Below are 13,198 nucleotides of genomic sequence, written 5' to 3'. Positions count from 1 at the left end.
ACAGTTCCTTCTTCAGCCACCATCCTAACTACCATAATCACATATGGGGAGTGGCAGGACTATGGCCTTCATCTTTCATTTTCTGAAAGTATACTTCAGCCTCCTCACAGTAGTTATGAGATGCACATATTGCCAGAAGAGTGCCATATATCACAATATCCATCTGAAGACCACGGGATTTCATATCATTGATCAATCCCATTGCCTTGGTGTAGCCCTGCTTCAACTTCATACACCCTGACAGCAGCTGGATGACACAAGAGAGCTATATCAAAATCATGCCCTCCTAGCCGAACAAACAGGATTCAAGTCACAACGTTAACAGACAAATAAAGCGAAAGGGTCAAAGTCCCATACGGTGCTGTAGGTGAATGGATCAGGAGATAGACCTTCTCGTATCATCTCAAGTCATAGAGCTTGAAGCTGCTGTCCAACCTCCCATTCTTCATCAAGCACCCGAGAACCGAATTACAGACGGAGACATGGACCCTCATCATTCGGTCTTTGATGACACCGTACACTTGAAGAGCCCTCGCAGGGTCACAGCTCAGTCCAAGGTACTTGAAGTAGCTGCTATAAGATGCAGCGTTGGTCATCTCGCGCTCCTGCATCCACTCGAAGACCTGAAACACGCTAAGTTCAGTAGCTTGCTATCTGTCTGTCAGCATCTCTCCTCCCTAGTCCCACAGGCTAGCACCGATTCACCAGAGAATGCAAAGGCCCCGGGCAGGCAGACACTACCTTAGAGAGGTCATCCCAACGCCTAGTGTCCCCGCAGTGGCGCAGAATTATGTTGCAGTCTTGTGTCTGCAGTGTTAGATTGTAAACGTGACACGGCCCATGGGCCTGCCGTATCCGGCTCCCCATCGTACCTATATATATACAACACAGACCCCTAAGTAATACATCGCGTATTCCACAATTCCTATTACGCTTTTATGGTATCAGAGCAAGTACAGAGTCAGCCCAGTAGACCGGCTGGCCTGAAAAAGAAGAGAGCGCACAATATTATTAAGCTTTCATGCAGTACCTCCTCAAACCTGCACACAGAGGGCGTAATTTGCAGGGTTCGGCTTCAGTTGAAATCGATGAGCACTGAGCTACTGACCGCATCCTAACATCCCTCGTCTCTGCCAATGGAAGCAGAGCGCCAGCGCCAGCAGCAAACTGTGCTAGGGAGTACCTACTGAGGGCGGCGATGGGGTCCGGGGCCCCATTGACCTCAGCAACGGCGCTGCGCCTGGGGGACGGCCGCGGCGGTTTGGGCGCCTCCGGCGCTTCCAGCGTCTGCGTGGCCACGCGGACGAAGGGGGCGGTCCGCTGGGGGCATGTCGGCGCCAGCAGTGACGGCAGAGATAGGAAGCGGGAGGCAACGAGCATCGGCAAGGGCGAGGCTTCCAACGCGGCGTCGCGGGATGCTGCTATCTGTTTGCGTTCCCGACTCCCCTGTCTCGCATTGGACGGGGCCGAGTTACGGAGTACTAGGAAGGCCTATCCCACTTTGCCGTGGGCGAGAATGAGCTCTGGCTCGGTTGGCTAGCGGTGCAGGTGAGCACGCTGCCCGCCCGCGTTCGAAGCCTGGCTTCGATGCCAGCGTCTCACCCGGGAACAGTAGTTCCCTAAATAATTTCAGTTGCCTCTCGCACAGACGTGCCACAATGGTCAAGTGACGTGCCCGCCACGCTCGGAGTCTGTTGATCTTCGAATACCTCTCAGCTGCGTTCGTTGTCTAGGTATAGTTGTAGGTTTGTTCGTATACCGTGTGTGTGGTGTGCGGGTGTGTGGTGGTGTGTGTCTGTATCCGAACAAATTCTACAGCTGTACTTAAAATAAGAGGACGCGCGCAGCCTGCACCCGTCCGTTGATTTTTTTTTCTGCGCATCCGTTCTATCGCAGCAGCCAGTGTGTCTGGAGGACTCGCCTTGCACTCGCAGCCCACTCTATTCGTCTCGATTTGAGGCCGTTTGCTCCACCCCTGCACTTGCGCCCCGCCCTCATCGTGCCCCAACCACTGGCCTCGAGCGTGCCCCGTCTGTAGGGCACCGCCGCGCCAATTCCCCGATATACGTGCCGTTCCACCATCACTCCCCGTGCCTCTTGACTCTCTGAACAACATGAAAGATGTGCAACATAAAACACTTGAATGCAGCATACGTATGCAAACAGATCTAGAACATACACTTACAACATATGTGCGAAATATATGTAACTTGCAACATAAAAACACTTACTGCAATATAATACTGAAACAACTGAAATATTTGAAACATATTGTTGCAACACATGTGTAAAACATATGCAATATCTAGATCAGAACACTTGCAACATACGTCTAGAACAAATGAAACATTTTTGAACAAACCTCTGGAACACTTGCAATGTGCCTCTAAAACACTTGCAACATCCCCCGATCTACTTTTGCAATATCCATATGAAACAATTATAACATACTTCTGAAAATACTTGAAACATATGCTTGCAACATGCGCTTTCACCGCGACATCTCCTTGCTAAGGTCACGCATCACGACGGCCATGGGGTCAATAGCGACCACAACCTTCTAGTGGGGAATGGTTGCGTCGACAGCACCCCAACAGCACCTCGCCATGCACAGAGGAGGCCACACAGTGCGCAGTAGTGGGGCGCGGCGCACAGCGAGCTGAAGCGGGCACGGTGGGGGATAGAGCGTGGTGCGGTGATGGAGGGGGCATAGGTAGGATGGAGCGCAGCGCTGGATGGAAGAGCCACACAACGCGAGATAGGGTGCGCGACGGAGAAGACAGCAACAGCAAGCGCACGACGCAAAGCAGCACGTGGCAAGAGCGATGGTGAGATATTTTTGAGAGAAGAGACGAAAGACGCAGAGAGTAAATAGGGCTGATACACGCAGACCAAGAATACGGCGTCCGGACGGACGGACGATTTCAATAGGACTACTTGAGCATTCTTTCTATCTACTACGTATATATTATCTAAAAATAAGTTACTAATGAGCGGATGAAAACAAAAAAAATAATCTTTTGTATGAATTTATAAAAGATTCCCTCTAAGATCAACATACATCTCGTCATATCTCTTATAACAAATCCACCTATGCATCAAATCGTCAACAACTCCTTCTTTGTTCACCTTCATCACTTGCCCAATCATTCGAACAAAAACCACAAGATCATCAATTTACTCGGACCAACCTGTACGGATGTACACATGACGGTGATAGCCCTTGTTTGCCTAAAAAATAGAGACGGGATCATCCCATCGTATGTTAGTCCCCAAACCAAATGCGTCGTCACTGAAATACATAGCCATCCTCTCTCACAAAGCAAAGAAAGAAATCATCCTATTATTTGAAATGAAAATCCATAATGGGGGAATCGCAATGCTAGAGTTAAAACCTTCCCTGCGGTGTAGCCCCTCTAAAATCATCAATTTTTAATACAAATATGAACATCAGTAGAAGCAGGGGAATGTTTCAAACAGCTGTGGTGCCTATTGACATCACAGCTGGTATATACACCCGCCACAAAGCCAAAGGGATGCACAAGTAGTCACCGAGGTTAAAAATTCATGTTAATACTTAATACACCATGTAACAAGGTGCCTCCTCAACTCTGCCACTAAAAAAGGAGAAATGGCCTGAACCTGTTCCACATATAGCTACAAGGCCTTAAAGTTATACATGTAACTTCTCAATGTGCTGATATTTTGCATCGACTCCAGCAGCACATGGTCCACATAAAGGCTCAATGCACCAGCCCTGCACAGTAGCACATATATACAAGAAAATCTATGTTAACTACTATTCATGAGTAGTTGCTGAAAGAAGATTTAAGAGAGATTCAAGTCCATCTTACATCAAAGGGCCGAGTGGGAGCCATGCAACATCCCATCGAATTCTTGGCAACCTACAACACCAATACCAACAGTCAGAAGAAGACAATACCTAGAATTTCTTGCTGTGTGTTAATGTAGCTGCAACAGCTAGAATAGTACTGTCATGATAGAAATTGGTCGAGATGCTAACATTTTAGCAAAGCATTTGATTGACTCAGGGAGGACAAAAGAGATGAATAGTTGATTGAGATGATATACCTTAATATGTAGTATGTCCAAAAGATGGCTACCAAAATGCCAATATAGCACGAATACCACATCCACTTCTTTGATGGGCCTGAATTCTGTAGTAACCCTTTAACAGCAAATAGGCATGCTAGAGCAGCTATCCAATCTGCAATTTATTTTAACATATATGCATCTTCAGATCAAAGTGTTGGGAGAACTATTTTGAGTTAGGTAATATATATGCCTTTGTGCCTATCAGGCTATGAGCACTGTGTTCTCCATTTTATATGGGGATCCTAGGACAAAACGGGAATCCAAATGGAATAATTTACTAACAACCAGGTACTGGTAAGGCATCAGTACCATTCTTTCCCTAGGCTCTTTCAGACTCCTAAGTTACAACTATCTACTGGTAGCCATTAGCATACAAATAAAATCGTAATCATGAAACTTGTTGAGTCTAAACAGCCTTTTGATGCAAATGATCAGGGAAGCCCTGGCAGAACTAAGGTAAGAAATATAAGCATTGTGAATAATATGGTGCACGCAGACACAACTATGCAAAGTAGACCCCTATATGATCATCAATATTGTACAGTATAATGATTAATGAACATGTGTGGTCTATAAATCATAAATACATCTTCTGATAACATGGAGAAGCTCACAATTGTTTTAGGTGGCAAATCAAATTGTAAGTAAGCACCCTAGTCAACTTTGACTAAATAACAACGTGATCCAAAATAATTCAGTTAGAAGCATCAACACATTGTTTGTTTAGAACTTGTCAAGCTAAAACTAAATAGTTGAAGGAGATACCAAACCTGCAATTATGACCATTGGTGCAGGCAAATCTTCCATGAAGTAAGCATGGTACCGCTGTTAATTTGAGAAGCACAGTTTAAGGCAAATAGATAACTACACCAATGAGCAAAACTTGATTCTTCCAATAATAATGATTCTTCGTAGTGCCAAGCATACATCAGTGACTAATTATTTATTGCAAGCATTTCAGTTATCAGGAAGCATAAGAAGTACAGAACAAAATAACATGATTTTGATATTTATGATCCTAATCCAATATAAAAGGAACTCGTTGTGCAGTGCCTGAATTATCTTGGGGCCCCAAATGATGGCAGGTGTACATCAACAATTGGGCATAAACGATCACTAAACATCATAAACGGAAGAATAGTTGATAGGAGTAAGCAACCAACCAGCTCCCAGGGAGACCAAGCATGGTGGAAACTGGAGTAGACAAGGAAGGCCGCGTAACCTAGGACGAACCCCGCGAAGACGCGCTGCGCAAAACAGCAGGTGATGTGAGCACGAAATCGTCAAATCTAGACACAAACCAGAGCCCTGCGCCCACGGAAGGTCTCTCCTCCCATAACGCCAGGCCGAAGGAATCGGGAATCTGAAACGCACCCTCCAACGGCGGCTCTGCTGCGCCTGCTTCGCCTCCAGCGACCGGACCAGCTCCTCTTGCTCTGCAAAACGCATCAACGCAGCAACAATTATTCGATTTCGTGGCGTCAGCAGCGTCTAAAACACCAAGGGCGGGGTAACGGGGAGGTGAGCGCGCGTGAAATTGAATGGGTACCCAAATTGAATCGTACCTTGGGTGTCCATGGGGACGAGGTCGTCGGGGTCATCGTCGCCGCCGTCGTGCCGCCTCCACCACCGCCTAGTCGCAGTCGTCGCCATCCTCGCTTCTGAATTTCTGATCTCAGGAGGTCGGGCACGAGGGCTCCGTGCGGAAGAGACGACGCTTCGACCTTTCTTTGGCTCGCAGTTCCGGTGGGGGACTTGGGGTTGCGAAATGGAAATATACAATTATATTAGTATAGTAATTTATTATTACTCTGCTAATTTTCAGCCGCTAAATTTGTAGCGGGGAAATTTGGAAATTTGTCATGAGGATCTGAAATCGCCTGAATTCAGTCAAGGGACAGCGCTGAAAGCGAGATTTTAAAAGATTTGTCCAAATTTTGGTCGCAAAATCTACTCCCTCCGTAAAAAAAAACATAACAATGAGATCTGTGCCAGTCAAACTTGTTTAAGTTTAACCAATTTTTTAATGTGGTATTAGCATTTATATCTTCATGTAGATCTACTAGGAAATTATATTACATAATTAACTTAATAATGGTTATTTGTATCATAAATGTTTATGTTCTTATATATAACTTTTATCAAACTTCAAATTATTTGACTAATCGAGAAGTGAGAATTATATTTTTTTAAGGAGACAGGGGAGTATATAACATAATTAAATTTAATAAAAACAAACACAAAAAGAACTTATGTTTCAGTTAGGTAAACAAAAGTTGAATCTCAAATATTGCGACACAAATTCTTTACAGAAGCTTCATATACAAATTACTAGCTACACCTATTTCTTTTCCAAAATAAATAAAAGCCTAGTTCACGCAAGAATTTCGAAGTGCCATAAGAATCCAAGTAGTACTACTTAGATCACTTTCACCCTGTTCGCTTGTTGGTTTCAGCCAGGCTTATTCAATCAGCCAGCAGTGTTTTCTCTCACAACGAACCAGCACCAGCCAGCCCGGAAACCAACCAGCGAACACGCCGTTTGTTTGGAGCTCAGAACCTCGGATCTTTTATCCGTTTTGTATTCTTTGGACATTCCTTTGTTCCATTCCAAAGAGGCCCTTAGGTGTTGAACCCTTAGATTGAGCATTGCTATACTTGGTTTTATTTCCTGTGACTACGTATTACGTAAAGCATACTCAGGATGGATAAGGGCTAGCAACTTAAAATGCATGTCATTGGCATTTTTACCCCAGCAAGGCCAGAGCCAACACTAAGACCCCGTTCGCTTGTCTTAAATTTGGCTTGTTCGGCTTGTTTTTTTAGCCGGAATAGTATTTTTCTCTCACAACAATTCAGCCGGAACAGTGTTTTTCAGCCAGTTTCAGCCAAAGTTCAGACCAGCGAACGGGGCCTAAACCTAACGACGATTCTACAGTGCTAGACTGCTAGTAAATGCAAAGCCGCACTATTCTTTCTTCCTCAATATAGTGTGGTGAAAAAACAATACATTATACACCCAAAACTTGTATAACCACGATTTCCATTGACCACTGAATTCAGGCCCAACACTGGTTTCACTGAAAGCAACAAAATCTCTATCGCTGCAAGATCACGGGGATGATGTTTAGGGGAAAAATTGCTACACTGCAGTGGTAGTTCATTAGTTCATACTCATGCTCTTGCAATTATGTGCCATTCCTTTGGGCCTCACAACTCGTGACGAGGCATAACCTTTGAAATGCTTCAACTTTGTGGTTCTCCTTCGTGTATCTCTCCCTCTTCAAACAGATCGTCATAAGCAACAGGAGCACGAATTCTGTCCGCCAGTGGTTTGCGTTGAGCTTTGTTATCTGATGCAGGTGGCTCCTCCACATCATCCAACTGCTCAGGATCATTCAACATTTCCTTTTGCTCTTGCGCTTCACTTTCATCATCGATTAATGCACTGCCCTGTGAACTAGCATCTTCGTTTCTGCTAATCTGTGGTCGTCTTGTATACCTAAACTGCTTCTGCAAGGAGGAAACAGGTATATGAGTTAATTCCATACAACAGATGCCAAAAAAGACCAGTGAATTAATAAAAGGATCACCAAAACATGTATTTACTGACAAAGAAAAATATCAATGTGTTAGTAGAATGCTCAAAATAGTGTCTTGGGAAGAAAAGAAAACGAAAGGAAAGGAACAGTAATTTACTCTCAGTTCTTCATGTCGACAAATTGGGGTGGGGTGGGGTGGGGTGGGGGGGGGGGGGGGGACTCACAATGATTCCTTCAATTATTTTCATTACAGAGGCAGCAATCTAATACCGAACTGAATTCTAGTCCACACAGGCAGTGATACCTCAAAGAAGAAATCAATACCCAAAGTTTCTATGATAATGATGGGCATGCACAGTGACTCCAAAGTTGTTTTGAAAAGGTAGAAGAAAGTTGAGGAAAACGACAAATTACTTAATAAAGACAAGTTACTACATTTATCTCCTGTATATAATTGCTAAAGCATATCTAGGTTATTTCTTTTTCCACTTTTGTGGGTCATGTCAGGTTTCATCTATAGCCTACACCAGCTTGCCTGGGACTAAATGACTTTGTACCTGTTTTTGTTGTTATTTTCGTAGTATAGGCATCATACACATAACTAATCCCTTCATAATAATAAAAAAGTGTACCTCAAGTTCCTTCCCCTTGGCCATTATTTCCTTGTAAGCCTTGGGTTCCCGTGACTTTAAGATGTTCCAGAGAATTCCACCGCCAGTGCGGAAACGGCTTCCATCAGCAATAGTCTGCCCACCACACTTCTGAATAGCCTCCACCTGGAATCAAATATATTTAGGATAACTACGGCGGAATAAACATATAAGTATCACAAACTACACATCTACAAACCAAACACCAGTTTTAACACAACAATTGATATACTAACTCCTAAAATTGAATGTTAATGACATTTGCTTTTACATAATACAGAGTATGATATATATATGTATATGTTAATGCTAAGGAGTTCATAACATGGTAGCAATGAAATAGAAACTTAACTGCAAATTGATTTGTCACCAAAACAAGTATGTAGATGGTAATATTTTTCAGAGATTCTCCTGAAATAACTCCAAATCTCTCAAGTACACAAAACAAACAAATCCAAGGAACTGCAAAAATAACTGAGGCAGTGATGCTTGTAAGAGCAGTGGGCAACAGATCTCCAATGAAGGATAGGAATACTACTATACAGGTCTACCATTGAAGTGCCAGGCAAAACAAAAGGTCAACAAAAGCTTAAAATACAAATATTCAATGGCATTTATACTGCTTTAGTAGAAAAGAAATAAGCCACTTATTAGTTAAACTATTTCTTCTAATAAAATTTCAGTAGTAGTGCAGCGCTGTTCAACATAAGCATTGCATACCTCTCTAACAAGATCAGTGACAGCAGTGACACCAAGGCAGCCAACAGCATTCCAGACAAGGTATGACTTCTTCTCCTTCAAGCGCTTGCAAGTGTCAAGGACAAATCTGCATCAGGGATAAAAGGAGTTTGTGAAATTCAGCAGCCTAACATATACTGGATGCAAAAGGAGAATAGACTTTCCTGGGCCAAATCAGTGGTAATGGAAAGCAGATTTTGAATATCAATAAAAAAAAGGGCGTACCCAGTGCAGAGAGCTCCCGCTCTGTGCAGGGTCTAGGGAAGGGTGTCAGTGGCAAGCCTTACCCTCGCCTGTGCAATGCAAGGAGACCGCGACTCGAACCCGGGACCTTCCGGTCACAGGCGGTGAGACTCTACCGCTTGCACCAGGCCCGCCCTTCATTTTGAATATCAATACATGATAAAAAAATCGATCACGATTCAAATAACTACAAGTTGTTTATCAAACAAAACAGTTTGCCAAGAAGACATCTCAAAAGCTAAACTCTACCTAAAGGGCGTACCCTGGGGAAGGGTGTCAGTGGCAAGCCTTACCCTCGCCTGTGCATTGCGAGGAGACCGCGACTCGAACCCGGGACCTTCCGGTCACAGGCGGTAAGACTCTACCGCTTGCACCAGGCCTGCCCTTCAAAAGCTAAACTCTACCTCTTCAGATCAAAAGAAGTGTTGCCATGTAACATAAGGCACAACAGCCTACACCATATTCTTTTTATTTTTTCTCGAACATACAGGAGAGCTGCATATAATGCTGTGGAACTTGATGCCTAAATTAGGATAGACACATTTTTGGAAGGTTCTATTGTGTGTGTTTCTTTTCATTTTTGGCATGTTTTATGAAGCAGAAGTGCCCCTTGTGATGGAGTACCTGCATATGCTTGGAGTGGTCTACAGAGACCTAAAGCCAGAAGACAACCATGTCATGCTCATCCTCGTGAGGGAAGATGGCCACATCATGCTCTCTGACATTGTGTGCAGAAAGATATCATACATTCATACTTGTTATTTGCAGAGAGAAGATTGGGTAGTGAGAGGTTGAGTTTTCTGTGAGCGATAGTGATATCGATCTTGTTGTGTACACAGAGCAGCTGCATTTGGATATTCCATATTTCCAATCATCCAAACAACATTTACAATTGATTCTTAGAAAAGGATTCCATGTACATCCAAACAAGAAAATTGAATTGAATAAATATCTGAGTAATTCTAAATTCTTTTCTTGTTGAGTCTAATCTAATACCTAGAATCTAATTCCAAGAATGGGTTTCGAATCTAGGGATCCAAACAGGCCCTAACAGTTTTTAGTTCGAAATGTCCAAGGCATGAACAAATTCTTCCAGTGCTATATGAACCCCGATAGCCATAAACAAAATACTACCAGTCGGTATCCAACCAAAGTTTGCATCCTCAATTCGTACATAGCCCAAAACACAAAACCCTAGGTGAGTAGTGCAAGGGTTTTTACCGATTAATGTCAGCGATTGTGGTTGGCGCCCCATCCTGCCTCCCTTTGTTCTTCTTCCCTTTGTTCCTCTTCTTCTTCCTCTTCTTCTTTCCCTCCTGTCCGTCCTTCTCCGCGTGCCCGCCACCACCGGCGGCTCCTCCAGTTGCAGCTGAGACCTCAGCTGCTAGGGCTTCCTCCGTGTCCGAGTCCGCGTCGGCCATCTCGACGTCATCGCCGTCGTAGTTTAGGGTTTCCTCGCCTATAGCGGCGTCTCCCAGGGCGCATTCGCCTCCCCCCATACCGAGCCCCACCCCTGGATGCGGTCGAGGCTCGCTCTCGCCTCTCCCCTCTTCCGCAGGATGCGAGGAAAGAATGGAAAGCAGCGCAAGAGGCGGCGAGCAGAGAGAGGACAAAGGAGCCCGGAAGCCGGCTCACATTCACAGGTCTTTGGCGAGGGAGGCGCCTGATAGGGGAGGGGCTCCGGCGAGGGAAGCGCCCGGTGGTGGAGGGGCTCCGGCGAGGGAGGGTGAGGGGGTCGGTGCGAGGGGGCGGGAGGCAGCGCGAGGCGGCGGAGGCCGGAGGGCGGCGCGAGTGAGGCGGCCGGGGCCGATGCGGGGCGCTGCGGAAAAGCTCCCTCGCACGGGCTTTGGCTTTTCGGAGTAGGCCGCGAGAAGCTTTCCGTTTGGCCCACTAAGCAGGCGCTAGGAGGAGGAAGGAGAGAGTGTGATTGACATGTGGGACCAATGGCCAGTATGGAAGGTACCTCGTAGTGCCACGTCGACGTCGACGTCGACTGGAACTGTCTTAAAAGGGCATGTTTGGAAGGCCGGTATTCTACTCAAAACCCCTGTAAATTACAGGCCACAATTCTTTTCCGGCTCAAGATGGAAATCGCTGTTTGGATGGCCGGTGAGCCTACTAAAAATTACACTGGTTTTGGGCTAAAACCACCGGAAAAATAAATACCTGTGAAGGCCCGGAAATAAAAACAAGAAACATCGGGCTCCTCGAGCGCCTCTCGCACGTCCTGTGGCGGCGGCGGTCGGAACCCCAATTACCCGAGTGCCGTCTCGACGATGACACCCGGCTCCGTGGCCTTCTGCATCTGCGCTGTCCCTCCCCCTCTCTCCTTTCCCGTCACTCAGTCGCTGTCCCTCGATCCCTCCCTCCCCAGCTCCCTCTCCCATGGCCATGGCTACGCAGCGTCGATTCCGTGCAGCAGCGAGTCTGCGAGGACGAGGGCGAGGCCGTGCAGGATTGGAGAACCAGCACGGCAGCGGCGAGTGACGTTGGGTGGCAAAGCCACGCCAGCTAATCGAGTCCGTGGACTCAGATACGGCGTACTCAAATCACCGACAGACAGTTATGTGACCATGGCCTCCCGATTGATGGTTCCATCTGATTTTTCTGGAGCTCCTGTACGAACTCTTGATATGAAATTTGTTCAGTTCAATGGTCCAATTGATACTTCGATTGGAAATTTGGTGCTCTGATCTGAATCTTTTAGCTCCCATTTTGGTTTGGCTCGGTTGCATTTCATGCGCAATAGGAAAACAGAGTTTGAGAGTGAATTTTTTTTTTTGCTGATAAACCATGGTTCTCGACCTTTTGTATTTTCAATTAGAACGATCTCCTATTATTTTTTCTAGATAAATCCTTGCAAGGCGAGGTAATGTTTTGCAGTTTTCTTGCAGTGTACAAATCAAATGGATGTGGTCATGTCGAGTTGTTCAACAAAGTCGATTTTTCCTTTGACCCCTTACCCAAACAGCAGTTTTCTGAACAGTAAACATCCATTTCTCTTATAAGGGTTTTTCTTGTGTACAATAAAATACAGGTGTAATCCATTTACGGGTGCAAAAGTTTACTATACTCCCAAACAGGCCCTAAGGAGTAAAATTAATCGGTTTCAATAGTCCGAGGCTCTAGCACAACTCAACCTGAGTACTAGTTTTTCCGGTAAGCTAAAGCTGTTTTAGTAAATCGTTTAACAAAACAACTCAACATTAGATTTTTTTAAAGCTTGCTCTAATAGAATCCTACACAGGGCCCACAAGTATAAGGTGAAGCTTTGAAAACTATTATTTCCAGCTTCATCCTAACTTACTCCTATGTGAGCATGATTTAATGAGCTTTATTAATACTATTTGCAAAAAAAAAAATTGTTTAGTAAAAAACAACTTTAAATCAAACAGATTATAAAGCTGGTAGCGAAGCTATGCCATTCCGATCCTGAGTACACACATCTGGTTTCCTAATTAAGAAGGTCATGAGAACTTTTTCTTATAAGCATTTAGTGAAGCCGCTTTAGAGCCACAACAATCTAGTATTCCCCGATTCTAAATACAACTCATTTTCAGCCTGTTCGTTTGCTCGTAGCCAACGAATAATATTTTTCTCTCACACCAAACCAGTCAACAGTACTTTCAGCTATGACTTATAAGCCAAACCAGCCCAAACGAACATGACGTTTATTATTGTAATGTATATCAAAAGATAAGTAGATTGCTTTAGTGTATGGACCCTTCAGTCCATGGAGAGATCCTGCCATCCTGGTGACCACCGGATCAAACTGGCCGTTGATCAACTCACCAAAACGTCCATAAATATGTTTCTTCAGCGAGCCACGGATTGCTGACATGGACACCTGGTAGGCCAAGACGGGTGACCCTGGTCCTGGGATGCTGCGCTGCTTCTGCCTCGGTGTTG

At 45.0% G+C, this 13,198-nt stretch overlaps 2 protein-coding genes and 1 long non-coding RNA gene across 3 annotated transcripts; all 3 read right to left on the bottom strand.

Annotated features, from left to right (window-relative positions):
* Window positions 1-29: 29 nt before the first annotated feature.
* LOC136450046 (uncharacterized) lies at window positions 30-814 on the bottom strand. The gene is made up of 3 exons (XR_010758246.1): window positions 742-814; window positions 358-623; window positions 30-247 (listed from the first exon to the last, which is right to left on the bottom strand). It is a non-coding gene; the product is annotated as an uncharacterized lncRNA (long non-coding RNA).
* A 2,594-nt stretch (window positions 815-3,408) lies between these two features.
* LOC136452300 (uncharacterized) lies at window positions 3,409-5,876 on the bottom strand. The gene is made up of 7 exons (XM_066452922.1): window positions 5,682-5,876; window positions 5,491-5,552; window positions 5,280-5,363; window positions 4,887-4,941; window positions 4,093-4,228; window positions 3,855-3,905; window positions 3,409-3,757 (listed from the first exon to the last, which is right to left on the bottom strand). Exons 1-7 carry the CDS (start codon window positions 5,767-5,769, stop codon window positions 3,658-3,660), a joined length of 576 nt encoding a protein of 191 aa, XP_066309019.1. The 5' UTR covers window positions 5,770-5,876; the 3' UTR covers window positions 3,409-3,657.
* Window positions 5,877-6,738: 862 nt separating this feature from the next.
* LOC136452299 (uncharacterized) lies at window positions 6,739-11,150 on the bottom strand. The gene is made up of 5 exons (XM_066452921.1): window positions 10,511-11,150; window positions 9,029-9,134; window positions 8,291-8,434; window positions 7,031-7,629; window positions 6,739-6,889 (listed from the first exon to the last, which is right to left on the bottom strand). The coding sequence occupies exons 1-4, from the start codon at window positions 10,786-10,788 to the stop codon at window positions 7,363-7,365; spliced, it is 795 nt and encodes a 264-aa protein (XP_066309018.1). The 5' UTR covers window positions 10,789-11,150; the 3' UTR covers window positions 6,739-6,889; window positions 7,031-7,362.
* Between the last annotated feature and the right edge of the window lie 2,048 nt (window positions 11,151-13,198).

This window comes from Miscanthus floridulus, chromosome 5, assembly GCF_019320115.1.
Source record: "Miscanthus floridulus cultivar M001 chromosome 5, ASM1932011v1, whole genome shotgun sequence".
Lineage (NCBI taxonomy): Eukaryota > Viridiplantae > Streptophyta > Magnoliopsida > Poales > Poaceae > Miscanthus > Miscanthus floridulus.
This window is presented reverse-complemented; position numbering and strand designations above follow the sequence as displayed.

Coding starts and splice junctions, on each gene's coding strand:
- LOC136452299 (XM_066452921.1), bottom strand. CDS start 10,788: ATGGGGGGAGGCGAATGCGCCCTGGGAGACGCCGCTATAGGCGAGGAA. Junction 9,135..10,510: donor ACAATCGCTGACATTAATCG/GTAAAAACCCTT, acceptor TCCCTGATGCAG/ATTTGTCCTTGACACTTGCA. Junction 8,435..9,028: donor TCACTGATCTTGTTAGAGAG/GTATGCAATGCT, acceptor ATTTGATTCCAG/GTGGAGGCTATTCAGAAGTG.
- LOC136452300 (XM_066452922.1), bottom strand. CDS start 5,769: ATGGCGACGACTGCGACTAGGCGGTGGTGGAGGCGGCACGACGGCGGC. Junction 4,229..4,886: donor ACCAATGGTCATAATTGCAG/GTTTGGTATCTC, acceptor AATAAATTGCAG/ATTGGATAGCTGCTCTAGCA. Junction 3,758..3,854: donor CTCCCACTCGGCCCTTTGAT/GTAAGATGGACT, acceptor GCTACTGTGCAG/GGCTGGTGCATTGAGCCTTT.